The following is an 18384-nucleotide window of genomic DNA, read 5'->3' as shown; positions in this document are numbered from 1 at the left end:
CTCACAGCACCTCAGAGTCCCTCCCTCACGGTCCCTCATAGCCCTTTTGAGCCTCTCAGAACCCTTTAGAGCCCCTCACAGCCCCTCAAAACCCCTCAGAGTCCCTCCCTCACTGTCCCTTACAGCCCTTTTGAGCCCCTCAGAGGCTGCCAAAGCCCTTTTGAGCCCCTCAGAACCTCTCATGGCACCTCCATAGCACTTTTAGAGCCTCTCACAGCCCCTCACGGCTCTTTAGAGCCCCTCAGAGTCCCTCAAAAATCCCTCACGGCCCCTCACAGCTCCCTCAGTGAGAGAAACCACCATATTGGTCTTTATAGTTTGGTGACTGGTGAATAAAAAGTGTCAGCAAACTGTCATTTGAAGGCACTTCCTTCACAAGAAAGAAGACAAAAACACAGACCCAGAGTCCCGTGCGCCATATGGTATTTATCACATCTCCTCTTCCTAAGCACACACCCCTGAGGGGTTTTCTTAGGAGTTCCACACAAGTAAGCAGATCGTGCTTGAAAGCAAACACTCTGCCAGAGAGGAAAGGAAAGGTTTAAAGGAGAAGAGCTCACCTTAAGCAGCACTATGTGAGCCCTGTAATTTGGGAAGCCCCAAAGCTGACATGTTAACGTGCAAAGTCTCAGCTGGCAGCTCTGCTCAGTCAGGCAGAATTAAGGCTCACGTTGTGTACATGCAGGCACTAAGGTCACACAATCAAATCAATACACGATAAACATAAGAATATGGTACGAGGGATTAGAAAATATTGAGCTGGTATTTCATAGTATGGGATGAATTCACCATCTTTGGATATAAACAGCTTTTTTTAATGCACTGCTCTCAATGCATATACAGTGACAAAGCACTGCAAGTCCTCGCTAACTACTTTTTTTTTTAAAAAAAATATGTTTGCAGTGCAATTCTAGTACATTATATAGATACAAAGGTAAATTTACATTAGATAACAGAAGACATTTTTCCCTGTGAGCGTGGTGAGGCCCTGAGGTTGCCCAGAAAAGCTGTGGCTGCCCCATCCCTGGAAATGAGCAAGGCCAGGCTGGACAGGGCTTGGAGCAACCTTGGGCTATTCAAGGTGCCCCTGCCTGTGGCAGGGGGTGGAACTGGGTGACACTGAAGTTTCATTCCTAAACCTATGACTTCTGAGGAATATTTGGTGCTGTTGGACCTTGTAAAGATCTCCTATCTTTTAACTTTTCTTAAGAGCTTTTGATTGAGGATAGGTAATTCCAGCTATAAATAAGACTATTAGGAATAAATAAACTACAGTGTGAAAAACATCAATATATGCTTAAGTACACTTACAGCATGTTACAAACAAATTCAGTTACAAACACTACTTTGTAACAACCTAGCTGTCAAATACAGCGTAAGGAAATACAAGAAATGATCAAGTGACTATATGAATATATGACTGTGGATTCTCCCTCTTTCTCGCTAATTACATTGCTGCAATTTAACCTGAATTTGAAACATCTCAGTAAATAAATCATATATGGAAATTAGTACTTTAATCAAATAGTCAGACCTTCCCTTCTGGTTCCTCTGTCCCCACTCCAGCTGCCCCTCCTGTTCCATGATGTACCACATCACTTACTGCACACAGCACACGCCTGTTTCTCGAGGACATTTTAGAGAGAAGTGCAAAAATAAATCCTGAAATCATATGCTGCACCAAACCCATAAAAACTTCTCCAATTATTCAAATTTGCTGGTGAAAACCAGCTTCATGCATAAGAAGGAAAGATTAGGGGAGTAGAAGGCTTCAGTTTTCAAAGGATAGCTTTCATCAAAACATTATCCAAAAAATCCACATATTTGTTTTAAATTGTGTCTGTAGAAAAACTATTCCTGCAGGTTGGATTTGGGTTTTCTCCTCCTCCAAGTAATGAATGACCCTAGTCTGTCCAAAATCAGAAATACCTCTGTGAGAGAACCCAGTCCAGCACTATAGACCCCTGAACATTTCTAAGCTACTAAATACAGTTTTTTAATGGAATGCTGATAAAAAGAGAATTCAAAACTCAAGCCTAATATCCAGACAGTATGTTTACACCTCGATTTAACTTATTTGGTTTGTTTGCTTTTTACAATGTGTATCTGAGTTGTAATAACCCTTTCAGACTTACTTTTCAAGCACAAACTTGGGGATGTACTGCTCCGATGTGACCGAGAAAAACCTATGTAGCTGTAACTTTTGGAGGTATTTTCCGTGATCAGGACATGAGAAAAACCTGCTTTACATAAATCAAAAAACTCAAATTCTTATGTGTTTTAAAACCTTTGAATTTCAAATGAATCCTGTGTTATCACTTCAGGTAAAGCCAGCATTAAGCCACAATTAATCAGTATGGCAGGAGTAGGTGACAGTGCTAACACCATTTGCAAACTCCAGAGTTCTGAGGCACTGCTTGTCCAACAGCTGTTTCTATAATTAGCAAAATGCTGATAGCTTCTGAACTCTTCTTCATTAAGGAGCTCCTAATTGCCTGGTGGCTCATCATGCTAATATATTCAGGGAATGCCTGCAGTTGAGAATCCAGCTCATGGCAGAAGGAAGGTTGCACCTTCTAAACTCAAATTTTCATGGCTTCTTGATGTTATTCAGTACTTAAAGATGCAAAGGGAAAAAATAACAGGCATGTGAACACATACCATTATTTTTTTTTATTCCCTACTTTCTAAAGTGTCAGTTTAAGCTTTAAGTTTTACCCCTGAGACAATTACTAAATTTTGTCCCAGTTGGCCTGGTTATGCTCTGTTTTCAGGAACCATCTGTTCCATCATTTAATTGGGTGCAATTCTACAAGTGGCACAGACCAGGTGTTACCATTACCCAACTCACTCGTCACAAAGGGATTTTTGCCCATTAAGGAATCTTCTTCCATACCAGCATTCAAACATAAAAGACAGGAATTCAAATATAATGCTTTTCCTCATGGAATACTTTTTGTAAAACTTGCCGGCAAGTTTATCCAGCAGGTGGATCACATGTTATCTACTGTACATGGAATTTTTTATTTTTTTTATTGAGCTGAAAGTGCTAGTGCTCCCCAAAAGGCATCACTCTAGAAGATGGAGAACTGACTGCAAAGAGGCAAAGGGTTTTTTTTATATTTTTTGCTTTTAATTAAACTCCCAGAGCAGAGTCTGAGCCTGCAGTTCTGATATACAAGCTATAATAAGAGCTAAATATTCCACTTGCCGTGGCACAGGCTCAGTAATCTAACACTGATAAATGACTTAAATGAGATAATAACAGCTATAATGGACACATATTTTCCCAGCTTTTAATGAAATAACATTCATCTTCTGAAAGAAAAGAAATACAACAGTACTTTGCTTTCAAAGCCACTTCCTTAACCCATAAAAATGTATGTTTCCATTCTATTCATTTAGTGGGAGTGATGAAGGAAGACAGATTAAATCACAGATCCTAAAGAAACTCCAGTATCTAAATTCCTGAATGAACAATGGGCCCAATTTTCTTATTTCAATATCAAAACGAGTTCTTATCACTCAGCTTTTCCCATTCAAACATGTACAGGCATTTCAGATCAGCTTCATCCTGCTGTGTACCTTTGGTTGTATGGAATTTGTTCATGAATAGTTGAACTGAAAAGCCCACAAATCTAAAATAACAGCTTTCACTAAACAAACATCATGTTCTCATAACCTAGAGCAAGTTCTTATCCAGGGAAAAAAACACAAGTGACTTTACAATAAATTAGTATTTGTTTAGACAAAAAGAATCCCAGAATTTGTGAGATGTGAAGAGGAAGATAATCTTTCAGAGGTAAGAGATTGCTAGCAAGTTAAATATTCTCTGCCAAGATGGAGTTAGTAGCATTTAGTAATTAATTGTTTTAAAATGTCAAAAGTCTGTCTCCCTAGCTTGATATTGATGGTTATAAATCAGAAAAATAAAACTATTCTTTAAAGTATGTATTATGAGCCTGAATAATTTAAAGTGCTTCAAGTACTTAGGCCAATTAATCATAGAACATCATGAAGGCTATAGAAAAGCTGGCACCACTTTTTTTCTGGCCCTGAGCTGGAGCTGTGGCTGGAGCTACCCTCACCACGCTGTTGCAGATGTTGTGGATGTGTTGATATTTTCAGCAAAAACAGATCTTGGAATAACAAGATGGTGAAATAGGTATGAGAGGAAAGAAAGCCTTTGTGCTATAAACTGCATATGACCCAGGATTCAAACAATCACTGATTTCAAATCAAAACATTTTTCAACACAGAAAATTATTCCCTGACCCAGAAACCTGGGCTTTGACCAGATTCCTCTCAGTATGTGCTGTGCTCCTCAGAATGAATATTCCCTCATTAGCTCTGCTGAGGGATGTGTAGGAGCCCAAATCAAGCATTGCCAGAGCAGGTGGGAAGGGTAGTGTTGTTTGCATTTATTATACATCTTGGTAAAAGCTTTCTTGTGTCAGACAAAGAGGCTGCAACCCAAAGGAGATACAGCATGCAGTAAGATTCAAGATTTAGAGCGTCCTCAATAAATGAATTTCATTGGTATGACTGGAGATGGAAAGAACTATGGCAAAAAAAGCAGCTCAGAAAATAAACTAGGTTAAGTGATTTATGATTTATGCACATTATAAATAAAAAATGTATCACAAGTCCAACATATTTTCATTAACTTCTGCTGATTTCAATATTCGCATAAAACAGTTCTGTGGTAGTTTTATACCTTTTTATGAGACTGTCCTCAGAAAGCTGCATTTGAAATTTAAGAAGTTTTTTTTATAGCTGCTACATTACCCCAACAAACATGTTTTTGAGCAACACAAGGAGGAGGAAACTGCCCAGGTAACAGCCTTACCTGAACACCAGTTCCTGCTCCCAGATCACTCCTTACAGACACAACTGAACAATTAGCAGTGCTGATGGACACTTCTAATTTTTACTAGTGAAAAAGCCAGGCTCCAGCTATTCCATCTCTTGTTATTGACAGAAAAATTCTCAATTGTTCACAGGGAATGACTTTTATTTTAGGCTGGTCATTATATTTCGTCACCTTTGACTCTTTTGCCAGCTCTGTGAAATTCCAGAGCTTGCAGGATACCATCCAGCCACATTTTTCTCTCCGCTGGAATGCACAAATGCCTGATTAGTTTGGCTTTGTTTTTAACCAGGAGAAGAATAAAGGGATATTTTGCAAACCACTTGAAACTATGCTTGATTTTTATCACTTCTTTAAGTCTAAATCTCAAACTAAACAGATTTAATTTATTTGCTAAAGGGAGAGCTTAAACACTCACTTAACCTTGTTCCTGAATTTGGGCCAATATTGGCAAATACAGTAGCAGCAGAAGAGGAAGAGAAAACAAATGTAAAATCACCCCTTCCTTAAGCCAAGAAGCAAATGCCTTCTATAAACCTTTTATGATCCTTAGCTGCCTCAGACATCTGTAGGAGTCCTCCCACTTGTTCATTAACTTGCCATACTGGCCTGGCTGCTGACTGTACTGTGTCAATGAAGGATTTGTGAGAACTGAGGCACAACTGCATAGTTCTCTATGGAAAAGAAAGGAATAAAAGTCTTTTCCCCAGCTGCATGTCCCTTCCAAAGGCAGTACTTGAAATGATACAAGTTATTTTGATCCATACTGATTTTGTAATATAAAGCAACATCAGCTAACAGGGTTCTAATATGGGACAGCACATCAGTACTAGCTGAACTTCAGGCATGTGTAATCCCTGTCCTTCCCCTGGGCTATTCATCTTCTCCAAAACAAACTTTTTGGTATAAATCCCAGCTTGGAAACAATGTGTGGGAGTCTGAATTAGCATCGGCAGGAGTCTAAAGAAACAGATGCTCAAAAGTACCTGGGAAACATAATCTTTATATTTAAAAAAGAATGAAGAGGAAAAAACCCCAAACCACTCTGAAACACAACAAACCAAACCCCAAAGGATTTGGATTTCAAGAATGGAAGATTTTATAGTTTGATTAATCCTAAAAACTAGAAATATTTTTATTACTCTAAAAAGTAGAAATGTATAATCCTGTTGTTTAATGGGAACATTTCTTCTGCTGAAATTTGAGACAAAGAATCATTTAGTCATTTCCTGAAGCATTAACGATTTGGGATACATTTGGAAGAGCCACATGATTAATCTTGGTTCTCCTAGCTGACACACACATTTACTGAGGTCTCTTAAATACTGATATAGAACCAAGATTTCCTCTAGGGGAACTGATTAATATTAAAGGAAGGAAAAAATATTTAGGATCCTCTGGATATCATATATTGAGATGTTGAGGTACTGGTAACAACTGCAGAACTTGGCAGGCAACTAAATTATTTCCATGGCAAGTTTCCATTACTGATGATGATCCTAAATAGAGGTAATAATGCTAGAACACCTCTAGGAAGAATTAGGATGCCATTCCAAACATTATCTAGCAGGATAACCAGGCTTAACAAAAATCCAGGCTGTAAGGGAAGTTTATGACAGACTGCTGACGGATAATTCTATCGCTCTCAATTTTTCATTCCCTATGGCCAAAGTGACATTTCCTAATAAAAGAAATGTGCTAACACCATCCATGATAAAGAGTCAAACTGCTTTACCCACCCAACACCATTAACCGATTGCCCATTGATTCAAATGCACTGGTTCCATAAAAGAGAAAAAATTATTCCATGCTGCTTTGAGATGGGCTAAAATAGATGTAAACAAATGGTGTTAGCACAGTTTCTAATTCAGCAAGACTCATAGCAGAGATCTTACTTGTACAGAGAGGTAAAAGGAACACTCAAGAAGTAAATGAATAATCTTGTAATCCTGGGCCTAGACCTTAAACAATTCAGCTTTGGTCAGCAGAGAGAGGAACCAGTTTCACCTAATTTCACCTGCAGAAAAGCAACAATGATGTAAAAGTCCACCTTGCCAAATCCATTTCCTTGAGCAGAGAGATAAAGCTCTTGTGAATGCTGCAGTAGGACTCTGGGACAATCCTATGCTGAAACTCAGAGAGCAGTCTGTCCTAGGCAGTCAAATACCTGGCCCTCAAGCAGCAAATTGCATTTGATTCTTAGCTTAGGAAAGATGAGATTAGCAAAGCAATTTTGCCATCTGAGTTGGCTGAATATCAGCTGATTGTTCTGAACCTTGTATCTGCCACAAGGCTCCTGGAGTCATCATGTTCAGCTTGATGTGGCAACTCTTTTTAATGAGCCAAGACAGAGAGCATGGCTACAGTTACACAAAGGCAGAGGAAATCTATAACAGCTAACAGGGTACCATGCTGGATACCATATTCCTGTACAGGGGGAAAAAGAGATATACAATTTCTCCCTGCAGAACAAAGCTCGACTGACATTTCTAATTTAGAGACACTTCTTTTTCTTTTAACTTTTTTTTTGTATGGAATCATAAGGATGATGACAGACTGCAAACCTTCTCGGGGGAAATAGAGGAATTTTCCTTTGTAATCCCCCAAGCACTGTAAATCTGAATCAAGACAGACATTCTAAAGAAACTTGGCCAGTCCCTACCAGGGTCACATAAAGCCAAGATCTTATGATCGAACACATCAAAGACATTATCAAAGTGCCTGATCTCTGCCTGCTATGAAAAGCTGTGTAGGCTGAATTAAAAGTATCCAGAAAAATGAAAAGGAAAAGAAGCCTCAAAGATCACATGCTGCTCACTCCTGCCTCCTCTGAGGGCTGACCTTATGCTGAAGGGCAGCTCACAGACGGGACGTGCCGGGAGAGCTGTTTCACTTTGCTTATTTGTGTCACAGGGCCTTCCATACCTTTGTTAACAGCTTCAGGGAGATCCTCTAATGCCCAGTGAAACCACCCTGGGCAGAGGAAGCAGGCCCATCCTCCCCCACAGCCCAAGGAATCCCACTGTCCCTCCCCCTGACTGCGTGTTTCCCATCACAAACACTAGAGATTGATTGTTAATTCAACCAAAAACTGCTTGGTAGGAGAGAAAAAACTTGTCTGCATGCTCAAAGAAGTAGGTTACTTTCATGTTTTAGCTTGAAGAAAGTTGTATTTCAGAGGGTTTGGAGATAGATGATCTTTAAGGTCCCTTCCAACCCAAACCATTTTGTGACTCTACAAAGAACAGGTCCAGCTGTGTTGTCAGTGAAATACAACATAAAACCCACCAGAAAAATCCAGCCAAGTAAATGTGCTACCAGAAAGCCAAGAAAGCATCAAAAGTGTTTTCTAGGACAATGCCAAACCCCTTGTGAGCTGCTGCTGGGAGTGCCTCGGGTCTCCTCTTCCCCTACAAGCGCTGGGACTCAGCTCACCTATTCTCTGCTGCACTGCAGTAACTGAGGCATGTGCAAAGCATCAGTTTTAGCAGACATCAATTGTAGAGAACGTAAGAGTTGGATATACTGACACTGAAGGTTTACTGATCTTCCTGTTCTGCCAAAAGTTTTGACACAATATAGTTCCATTGCCAATTTTGAATGAAATAACCACTTAATGAATTTCTCAAACAGAACGAGAAATAAAGGGAAAGAAGAGAGAAGAGACACTTCATTTGCCATAGACACTATACAAGTATTCACATCTTATAGATTTTCTTCTGGTTTGCTGCACAAATGCTGCCATGACTGCCATGAGCGTGACCCCCTTGCCTGTGCCTGGTCCCACACGCTGCAACCCTCATCTGCATTAGGATCTGCGCGGCTCTGTCTCGACTGCACACGGAAAACAACATCACGTACGGGGCAGGCAGCAGCTCAAAAGTGAACTACTGAGTTCCAGTCGGGAGAATGATCAATACAGGGTCACTCCTAGCAGTTGTGCAAACCAGGATAACTGGATAACATCCATTCATTGCAGGGCTTGTTTCACCCATGGCTTTCTCTCTTCACATACCTCAACCTTCTGTAGCTGGCAATTGCTTTGAAGCCACTGCACGGCTCAGCGACAGCGGCTTTTTAATCACAGTCAGGGCAGCAAAGCAAAGCCTCAGCATGGACATGTTCAGCAGATCCCTCACTCGTGCAAGCTACCCAGTAAGGTTCTGAGCAAAGAGATCCTCTGCAAGTGCAACATGCACAACCCTCATCTGAATTTTTCCCTGCGATTCCTGTTTTCTTCAGCCAAAACTTACCAGGGCTTCAGGCTCTTTACTTTCTTCACTGTTGTATCCATAATAATCAGGAGTTCTATCCAAATCCTGTATGTGCCCTTGCGTCCTTAAGCCTTTCTCTGAATGACAAGCCTGGCAAATCGGCGCATTGCCCATATCAGTTCTCCTGCTCCCTTGCAGGGCAGGGGGTGCCCAGCGCTCCCGCAGGACAGGTGCCCGGCCGGGAGCAGGGTCCTGCCTGTGCTCCGCTCCCCGGCCACCGCTCCCGGGCTGCCTTCCCCGAGCCGTCCCGTATCCCGGAGAACCCGAAACCCCGGCAACTGCGGGCAGCGCTCGGTGACCATTTCCAATTCAGGCGCTGCCCGGCTATTTTTACACCTACCAGGCCAGCTATGCATGTCAATGGCGTGGGGTGGGCCGGGGGACGGCTCTCCAGCACGGAGCCGGCCGGCCCAGCTCGCAAAGTTAAAGTCCCACCGGGCGGAATGCCCTACACACACGGGTTATTGAGTTACCCGCTTGCGTGCCTTTCAATGTTTTGATTTTTTCCCCTGCTCTGCTCGGTCTCGCTGTGCTTACATAAAGTAGCGAATTTCAGAGTGTTGCTAAATGCCTTCTGAGTTTTTAACTCAAAAATGTGATTTATTCAAGTCTGTTATTCAACATCTACTTGATATTTACAAACCCAGACAAAGCGTGTGAGCACAGATTTCACGACGATTTCATTTCGGTGATTCACATGGTATTTCATGTTTATGTAGCCAATAACTGTGATGAGCTTGCTTTGGATTGATACGTCCCCCGGGTATGATTTCAGATGAGCTCAAATGTATCCAAAAAGGACAATATCTGATGCTAGATCATTTCTGCTCTTGTCTGTGACATGTTTGTTCTTGTTTGGGATTTTTATTGTTAATTCGGTTTAGGGTCACTGTTATTATTTTAGCTAGAATAGTTATGATTGAAAACCAAGGCAAGAAAAGAAGTTTAAAAAAATAAATAAAAAAGGGAATATAAGAACAAGCCCACCAGAACTGAGAATAAGAAGATTCACTTTAGGTTGGAGTTACTTATCATAACTACACCCATTAGGATAAAAACAATGTTCAGGACTGCATGTTGGAATCTACTCACTATGCAGAAGAGGCTCAGTGCAGAATTAAAAAACACTGACACCAAAGCAAACCACACCACCAAAACCCAAACAAAACAAAACAAAAAAGGAGAAGGTAGTTGAGAATTAATTGGCAGTTTTCAAACACAACCAGCTGGGGGTAGCAGAGGTGGTGGGGACAAAGTGTCTGTAGATACCAAAGTCCTGCAGATCCAACCCGAGCAGAGTGTGGCATGTATTTGAAAATTTAAGCCTCAAATTTCTCAGAAAAAGAGAGATCCTCAAAGGATTGCAATAACCAGCCAACTTTTTTCCCTTTGGGGTTTCAATCCATTGCCAGTATGGCAGCACAAGTCAGCAGGCAGCGCTCCTTGGCATCCAGTTGACTCCCACCCAGTTCCCCTTCACAGCAGCACCATTTATGACCCAAGAGACCCCCAGCCCCCATTAGGGGTTATTGATGGGCACAGGGTTCTCTTTTTTGCTAATTATCCTGAGGAGATTTTAAGTGGCTCTGTAATTTTTCCTTGCTGATGAATGCCCAAGGATGGATCCCTCAAGTGCTGTGATGGATACTGGCTGGACAGACACATCACAGACTAGCTAAATTGTTGCTTTTGCCTTTTCGACATTTTTGCCAGCACTTGGCAAATGTTTCAGAATGTTCATGCAAGGCTCACTTGCCCATAATTAACTGATAACAATTTCCTTCAGCTCTTCCAGAGCATTACCCTGTGACAGCAGTAAGGCACGTACACACTGCCAGAACTTCTTAGTTCAGTTATCAAAATAAAAGGACAAGAAGGAATCCCACCAAACGCTTGACTCGAACAAAGTTCATCCAACCAAGATTCCAACACAAACTGCAACTACAAATCCTTGGATAGAGCAAACTATTTAATATGCAAGTAACTTACTGGAAAACACAAGGCACCCCTCAGGGGGAAAGGGCAGCCAAACTTGATTAAGAGGCATTCCTGAGTCTTTTTTTTTCCCCCCCTTGTTGTGGAAAGCTCCAATCTGTGTAGCCATCAGAGGGAGTGCAAGGGAGAAGCCTTCTGCCAGAGCCTTTCAACAATATTCCTGTTGTTTGCCCAAGCGGCCCCAAGACTTTAGGGCAAATTACTCAGAAGGCAAACATCCTTCACATCCTAGGGTTCACGTCCTGCCAGACTTGGGGCACTGTATCCTAACAACACACATGTTGGAGGGTTCAGAGCCTTTGTGGGGGAACATGTTGCTGTAGCTCTGCATTCCCATGCTCTCTGCTGTCCGGTTAGAGCTGCACATCCACCCCAGCGGGCAGCAGTGAAGAAACCAAACCCAGAGGCACAGCTTGCAGGCACAGAGCTCATGCCAAAGCACCTCAGTTCTCTTTAGTAGCCCAACAGACCTTGCCACAGCACCAGCTCCAAACCTCAATTATTCCCTTATGTAGGAAACCTTCAGAAACTAAATTTAAAGTGCCTGCAAAGAAGGAGAGCAGAGTATCCCATGTATTAAAAAACTGATACCAAGGCAGGGTCCCTCATTTCTCCCCAAATGGGGGAAACATTCTGGTTTCTTCCCTGATTGTTTCTAAGCCTGCAGCACCTACAATCTTCAGCCTTGGGGCAACACAAACCAATAAAGCCCTCAGCAAACTTTTGGGAATTGCAACTTTCCCCAAGGATTCTCATAGTAAATGTTGCAATGGCTAGATAGTCTCAGTTTGTTAGTACAGGCCATCAAAAAAAGCAGCGACTGACTTGCAAAATCCCAGCCAAGACCTCAAAGACTAACAAGTGAGAAGCAGCGAAATCCAAGCCGTAAGCTCATCTCCGGAGGGATACTTGATTTGATGGGGTACTATTCCACAGGCCAGGAATGGCAAAAGCTTGAGTATTGTAAGATGAAACAGGACTAAGGACAGTCATACACACCCAGGTAGGCAGCAACAGCAGCAAAACTGCTCTGCTGCCTGGAAAACAGCTTCTTTATCCATTTTTTGTCATTACTGTTAAAGCTTAGCTGTCAGCAGATGCTTCAATTAGCGTAACCAAAATGACAATTCAGGAGGCACTGCAATAGCACTTAGCGCTGGAAAAAAAAAAGAAAATAAATAAAAGGGAAAAAAGGGGATAATGAAGAGAGGAAGAGTTCCAAGTATCAAGGCAAATAACAATTGTTAGCAAAATAAATCCCCACTTTTATTATTTTTAAATCTCTCCCCAAAGAGCCATTTCCCATGACACTTTTATGGTTAAACACAGTAATTTAAAAAATAAAATAGAGAGAGAAAAGAGACTGCGCTGGGACCTACATACTTCTAGGAGATCCCCTGAACTTTGAAATTATTCCTAAATGCAAAATCTTTCATTCCTGGGGATTTTTTCTATGGGAAGGTCAAATAAAATACAGCTGACTTGCTTCTAGCTATTATTTTGGGTCAGATGTTGAGCTCATGTAGACTATAAACTCTGATGAATCATAACTTTATATCATTTATGTCCCCCTTTATGCTTTACAATAATGACACTGATGAGATCACTATTTCCCAAAAATTCAGCCTTTTCTTCCTCTGGTCACAGAGACCACAATAAGCAATTCCCAAAGCCTAAGCAGCCTTTACAAAGGGGCCATTGTCTGCTCCAGAGAACCTCGCAAAAAAATCCTCTTCAGCTTAAAAATTTTGAGTCCAATCAATTGCAAAAATCTATTTTGAGCCATTTTAAAGAGGACTTGCTCTGCTTTTGATGGTGAATCATTTGACACATTAAGCCTAATGATCCCCTCTGGACAGCTCTTAATCCAAGTGACACCATGTATATTTGAGCCACTATGAAATAAGGGAAAGAGACAACCTGAGGTTTAATCACTGCACCTACAGATGCTGAAAAAATTCTTTGGTGGATAGGCAAGTACAAAACATATGCAAAAAGGCACCTGACCTTCCATCATTCCACAGAGAAAACACATCCTTTCTTTGCATATACAGGAGCTTTTGGACGACAGGCGTAGCACAAGAAGGTAAAAACATCCCCAGATTTCATAGAGATGCCCTCATGGGCACAGCAGTTTATTTATCACCTATTTTTCTCATAAAAAATTGCAGTTGTTATTTCTTTTCTCTCTCAGCCTTGGTTCCACCTCATGGGCAATGAAGTAACACGAGGGAAATCCTACAGGGATTGTTGACTAATCACAAAACTAAAAATCAATGCAAGGAGATCTATTTGAAAATACCCTGAGAGTAAAGGGTTAAGATGCAGTTCTGGTCCACCCATGCCAACACAGCTATAAAGTAAATTATCACTTCTCGTGCCTAAAATACCTTTTTTTTTTTCATCTTGACAGAACTAAGGCATTTTTTGAGAACTTCATGGTTTTTATATCCTCCTGTGGCACTAAGCTCTAATTGGTGCCTATTTGTATCACTCTAAATCTAAACCAAATCTCTGGCCCTTTATTAGCTCTGATTTTTCTTCCTTAACACAGGCTGGATACTAATTCTGCTTTAAACCATCTTGAGGCTATTGTGAAGCTATCACATTCTGAATTTGGAATATCAAGTAAGGCCTCAATTCTCTTCTGCAACAGAATCATCCCATTTTCCCTTCTGAATACATCAGCAGGAGCTCTCTGCTGATTCTGAAAACTCCAAGTCTCCTAATCTGCTGTTTCTGAAATGCAGAGGGTTCTCAAGTCCTCACTTCTGTTGCATTTCCTATGAATTTGACACCATTTCAAGACCAAATATTGCCTATTTTGATAGAAAATCAGTTTGTTTTATATGGAATGTTTTACATTCCATATAAAACACATAAAAGACAGTTTGCCTCATATACATAGGAATACAAGGTATAAAGTTTGCCACGTGTTGCATCATTTGCTTTACTGTAGTTGAACCAATTAGTTCAATGAGAAATGAAGTAACAATGCCAAATATATCATCTTGCCTTTGGTAAAGAGCGTATTCCCAAGAATCCTCAAAGAATTACATACTTTTGGTTAGCATTGTGCCCCTGATTTTAGCTTTTTCTCTTGCATTGTACTAAAGGCTGCTGCAATGGTACATCAGTGATGGTAAATGATACAAAATGGTTCATCACAGGTTCTTAAGTGAAAACCCAAGGTTCACTTACTCGGTTTCTCTCTTATTTTGCACCTTGTGCCTGTCTTATTTTGGGCCCCATTAAACACTTCTGTCAGAAACAGGAGTTAATCTGCATTAGAAAATCCTTATCTCTTGACTATGAAGCCATTTGTTTTAATGATTTTCTCTTGATGCTTAAATGAGAAACATAAAGAAAATATCACTGCAAAGAAACGAAACCTAATGTCCACAATTCCCACACCAACATGAGTTAATGCACACTGAATATACCTGTATCAATGCTTAAAACAACCTGGCCATGCCAAGTGCACCCACATTTCATTGAACTACAGCCATAAAAACTGCATCTTTTCTATTCTTCAATATTATAGCTGCATTTTATGTGCTTGGATAAGCGCACTGGCAGCTACTTTAAAAAACAAAACAGAATCCAGTGTTACTGACTCCGAGTCTCTGCCTTTAACAAGGCTCTGGTGCACGTGAACACACATCCAAAGCTCCAAAGGGTTTATCTTCCCAATTTTTGAAGAAAAAGTGAGTCATGAAAGGGAAAATTATGTGCTCTATTCATCACATGTCAACAAACAGTACTTGAAAGCTTGGGTTTCTATCACTCCTGTCTAATATTTTGCCTTTCCCTGCACTGACAGAGTTGCAGTAGACGATAAAGAAAAGATGACAATCTTCCAAAAGCAATTCCCTATGATCAAAAGGGTTCTAGCAGAGTACAATCAAGAATTTTTGTTTCTGTAAGCAAGCAATTTGTGCCTTATAGTTACATAAATCATCCAAACGAGGGCGTTTGGATAGCGTGAAAAGCAAGTAAGTCTGCTGAGCAAGTGACTGAACTTCATTATCACAGCCATACACGCAGTTCTAAATAGACAATTTGAGATCTTGGGATTGAAAACACAGCTTCACATCATTCATCAGCTTCTTAAGGCCTGTCACCCCAGGAAAAAAAAAACAGATCACCTCCATAAAGTTAGTAGTAACACCAAAGGTTATTGGGATGAGCTCGTTGTAACCAAAGAGAGCCAAGGAAGGCACAGTGGCAGAACTGAGCAGTTTATTTCCAGGGAAATCCTAAGAATGCTGTCATATCTTCTTCTTGCCATTCCTAACTCATGATATTGTGAGATGCACATTAATGGTGCACATCCTGCGGCTGTTTGAGGCAAAATAACCAAGGTTTTAAGAACTTCATATTCTTATGAGAAATAAACATACAAGAAACAGATAATCCAGTGAACATTAGTTTTGAAGATAAGACATTAGAAAATTGAGGGAAGCATGGAACAGAACACCTTTCACAAAAAAAAAAAAAAAACAACAAAACCCAAACTTCTGAACTCAAAGAGGAGGAGCTTCACAGGTTCTCTGCAGTTCTCAGTAGCACCCCAGCAGATGGGATTCACACAAAAACTGCCCCGAGGGAGCAGCAGAAACCCAAATTTAAACTGTACTGTAAAAAGAAATTACCCCCTTCTCTGTCTGGTATCTCTGAAGACACAGATAACAAATGAGCAGTACTCATCTGGCTTGCCTGGAAGCCATGAGCTATGGAAAGGAACATGCAGCATGAACAGATCCATGCAAAAAACCGGTTTCTCACAAAACCCAATAATGAAATTTTAAGAAAAGCATAATTACATAAGAACCAAAATTAGGTGCTAGTAAGGTCCATTAAAGGACATCAGTTACAATAGACAAACCAGCAAAAATCCCAGACATCCATAAACCCACAGATTTACTGCCAGCAAGAAACAGAAAAATTTACTAAATCATCTCACATAAAAAGCCTGTGGTTTTGGTTTAAAAATTTTATGGCAAGAAAAGGGCTAGAGCATTTATTTGAAATTTTATACTACATTATAACTGTAGCAGTTGATCATTACCAAATACATTATGCTAATGAATTCTCCTTTACACTCCACAGTGTCCCAAGAACTCAGAGAACCCTTGGCCATGACCACTCCCCCACCCACTCTTAACAAATTCCCAAGACTCCCACGTGGACAGAGCCCAGGCAGGAAAACCCAAATGAGCATCAGAGAATTACATCCCTCATGACATCCAGCCCTCTTCCAGCTGGGAGCACCTTCCCCCATCTGCATTACTTCTTGCCAGCCTCACTCTTACAGCTCATTTATTTGGGTTTCAGGGCCCAACACCAAAATTTGGCCCCAGGGCAAGTGGTGACAAGGAAAACAGGCCACAACTTCCACAAACCACTCTCTTCTCTGACACCTTCTCTCAATACTGGATTTCCATCTTTGCTCCCTGACAGCATCTTCCCAACACCAACTGAGACAAAAATTTATAAAATTTGAGTTACATGGAATGGAAAATTCATATATTTTCTATTTGGTAACAGGAAAGGTCAGATATAGACTCCAGTTTATCTGGACCTGCCTCCTGTTACCCTTCCTTTCTGAGAGCATAACTTCCTCCTACAACCAGCCTGAGCTGGGAAGGCCCATGGACTTCTTTATTTAAGTGCTCAACAACAGAAAAAAAAAATTGCTGAACTTCTCCTTAGTCTGTTCTACAGTAAACAAATCATTATGAAAAACAGGGAAGACAAACCAAGATTCCCAACCAAGATTATTTTGTGGAATGCAGCACCAAATTGATTCTTTCCTACAAAACTTGTAGCTTTAGAACTTGATCCAGATGGTCTTTCGGAAGAACGGCAAAGTGTGTTCTGTATTTGAGCTACAAATGGCTATAAAGCAGTCATATGATAATGCAATTCAGCACTGATGGACTGGAAGAGTACATGTAAATATTTCAGCCTGAGGTCATGAGGGCAGCCACTGACAAAGCCCCACATCTCAGGACTGCACCAGCTTGACTATAATTCCCATCTGAATTCGCAATTTACGCTCAGAATGAGTAAAAACTATAGGGAGAAAAAAAGGGAATTTGTAAGCTAAACAATAGCCAAGCCCCCAAGACAAGGAAAAGCACATCTATTAAGCAATGATACTCTAAAATAAAGGCATTTTGTATAATAAACTACTTGAAGAGGCTAGCATTTCCCAGGCCAAATGAATATTAAGGAAAAGACCTCAGGTCCTATGCGAGGGTTCCAAAAGTCCTGCTGCATTCACAGTGACAAATGAAATTCTTTATTACTGCAGAGATGACTCATTTATGGGGAGCTATCAACACCACATGGGAAGCAGCTGTCTGATTAAATGAGTATTTGTCTATTCTTATCCATTCTCCATGAGCCTGCTCTAGCACCCACTGAAGTGAGCCTGATCTTTGCCTTTGGATCACATTAGGATCAGTTTATCCCGGGCCAGGAGGTCCTGTCTCTCTCTCACTGCTCCAACTCCCTCCAGCACTAAAGGACTGTCAAGGACAAAAATCAAAGAAAATAAACCCCGTGGCAGTTCTGTCAGCCAGATTCTCTACAACCCACAGCCTCATTGATCAGCCACAGAATCATGGAATCATTTAGGATGGACAAGATCCAAGTGTTCCCCCAGCACTGCCAAGCCACCGCTATCCCATATTCCCAAGTGCCACATCCACACATCTTTCAAATCCCTCCAGGGATGGTGACTCCACCACTGCCCTGGGCAGTCTGATCCAGTGTCTGACAACTCCTACAGGGCAAAACTTGGACTCTTTCTTGCCTAATCAGGAACCACCACTTGATGCTGCACTGTCTTTACACAGCAGGAAAACATCTATTTTTAGTTTTTGAGCACTTTCACAAATATCCAAGATAAAGACACTGATGCCCTGAAGCAGCACTTGGGATGGGAAGACTTTTGTTCATTCTCTGATCGTGTTTTTCATTGACAACAGGGGTCTCCCACCTCCACAGACTCTGAGGGGACTAAAGTTCCACCAAGCTTCTGTCATAATCATCTCAAGGCATTACTATTAGTTCCATATATTAAAAAGTAATAGGAGATTACAGGATAAAAACATGTTGCAGATAGTCCTTTCTGAACTGAAAGGATCACTGATTGGAAGAACCTCAACTGATGCAAATCACTGTCAAAAGTAAAACCAGAGAAGAATACCCAGAACTTATGTTCAGATGAGCTAG

At 41.0% G+C, this 18384-nt stretch overlaps 1 protein-coding gene across 18 annotated transcripts in view; it reads right to left on the bottom strand.

The window, feature by feature from the left end:
• The window catches only part of ANK2 (ankyrin 2), a 274114-nt gene that overhangs the window by 117579 nt on the left and 138151 nt on the right, over window positions 1-18384 (bottom strand). For 8 of the 18 annotated variants that reach the window (XM_088055988.1, XM_088055990.1, XM_088055998.1 and 5 more), the window contains exon 1: window positions 9124-9374. The exons of 8 other annotated variants lie outside the window; for them this stretch is intronic. In XM_088055988.1, the coding sequence (XP_087912114.1) occupies window positions 9124-9258 (135 nt within the window). In that variant the 5' untranslated portion in view covers window positions 9259-9374. Of the gene's footprint in view, window positions 1-9123; window positions 9375-18384 lie in introns of those variants that run through there. 2 more of the 18 variants (XM_088055995.1, XM_088056000.1) reach the window with 1 other exon arrangement.

The sequence above is a fragment of the Pseudopodoces humilis genome, chromosome 6, assembly GCF_049639895.1.
Source record: "Pseudopodoces humilis isolate 2021_Gansu_Grassland_sample_001 chromosome 6, ASM4963989v1, whole genome shotgun sequence".
NCBI classification, from domain to species: domain Eukaryota; kingdom Metazoa; phylum Chordata; class Aves; order Passeriformes; family Paridae; genus Pseudopodoces; species Pseudopodoces humilis.
This window is presented reverse-complemented; position numbering and strand designations above follow the sequence as displayed.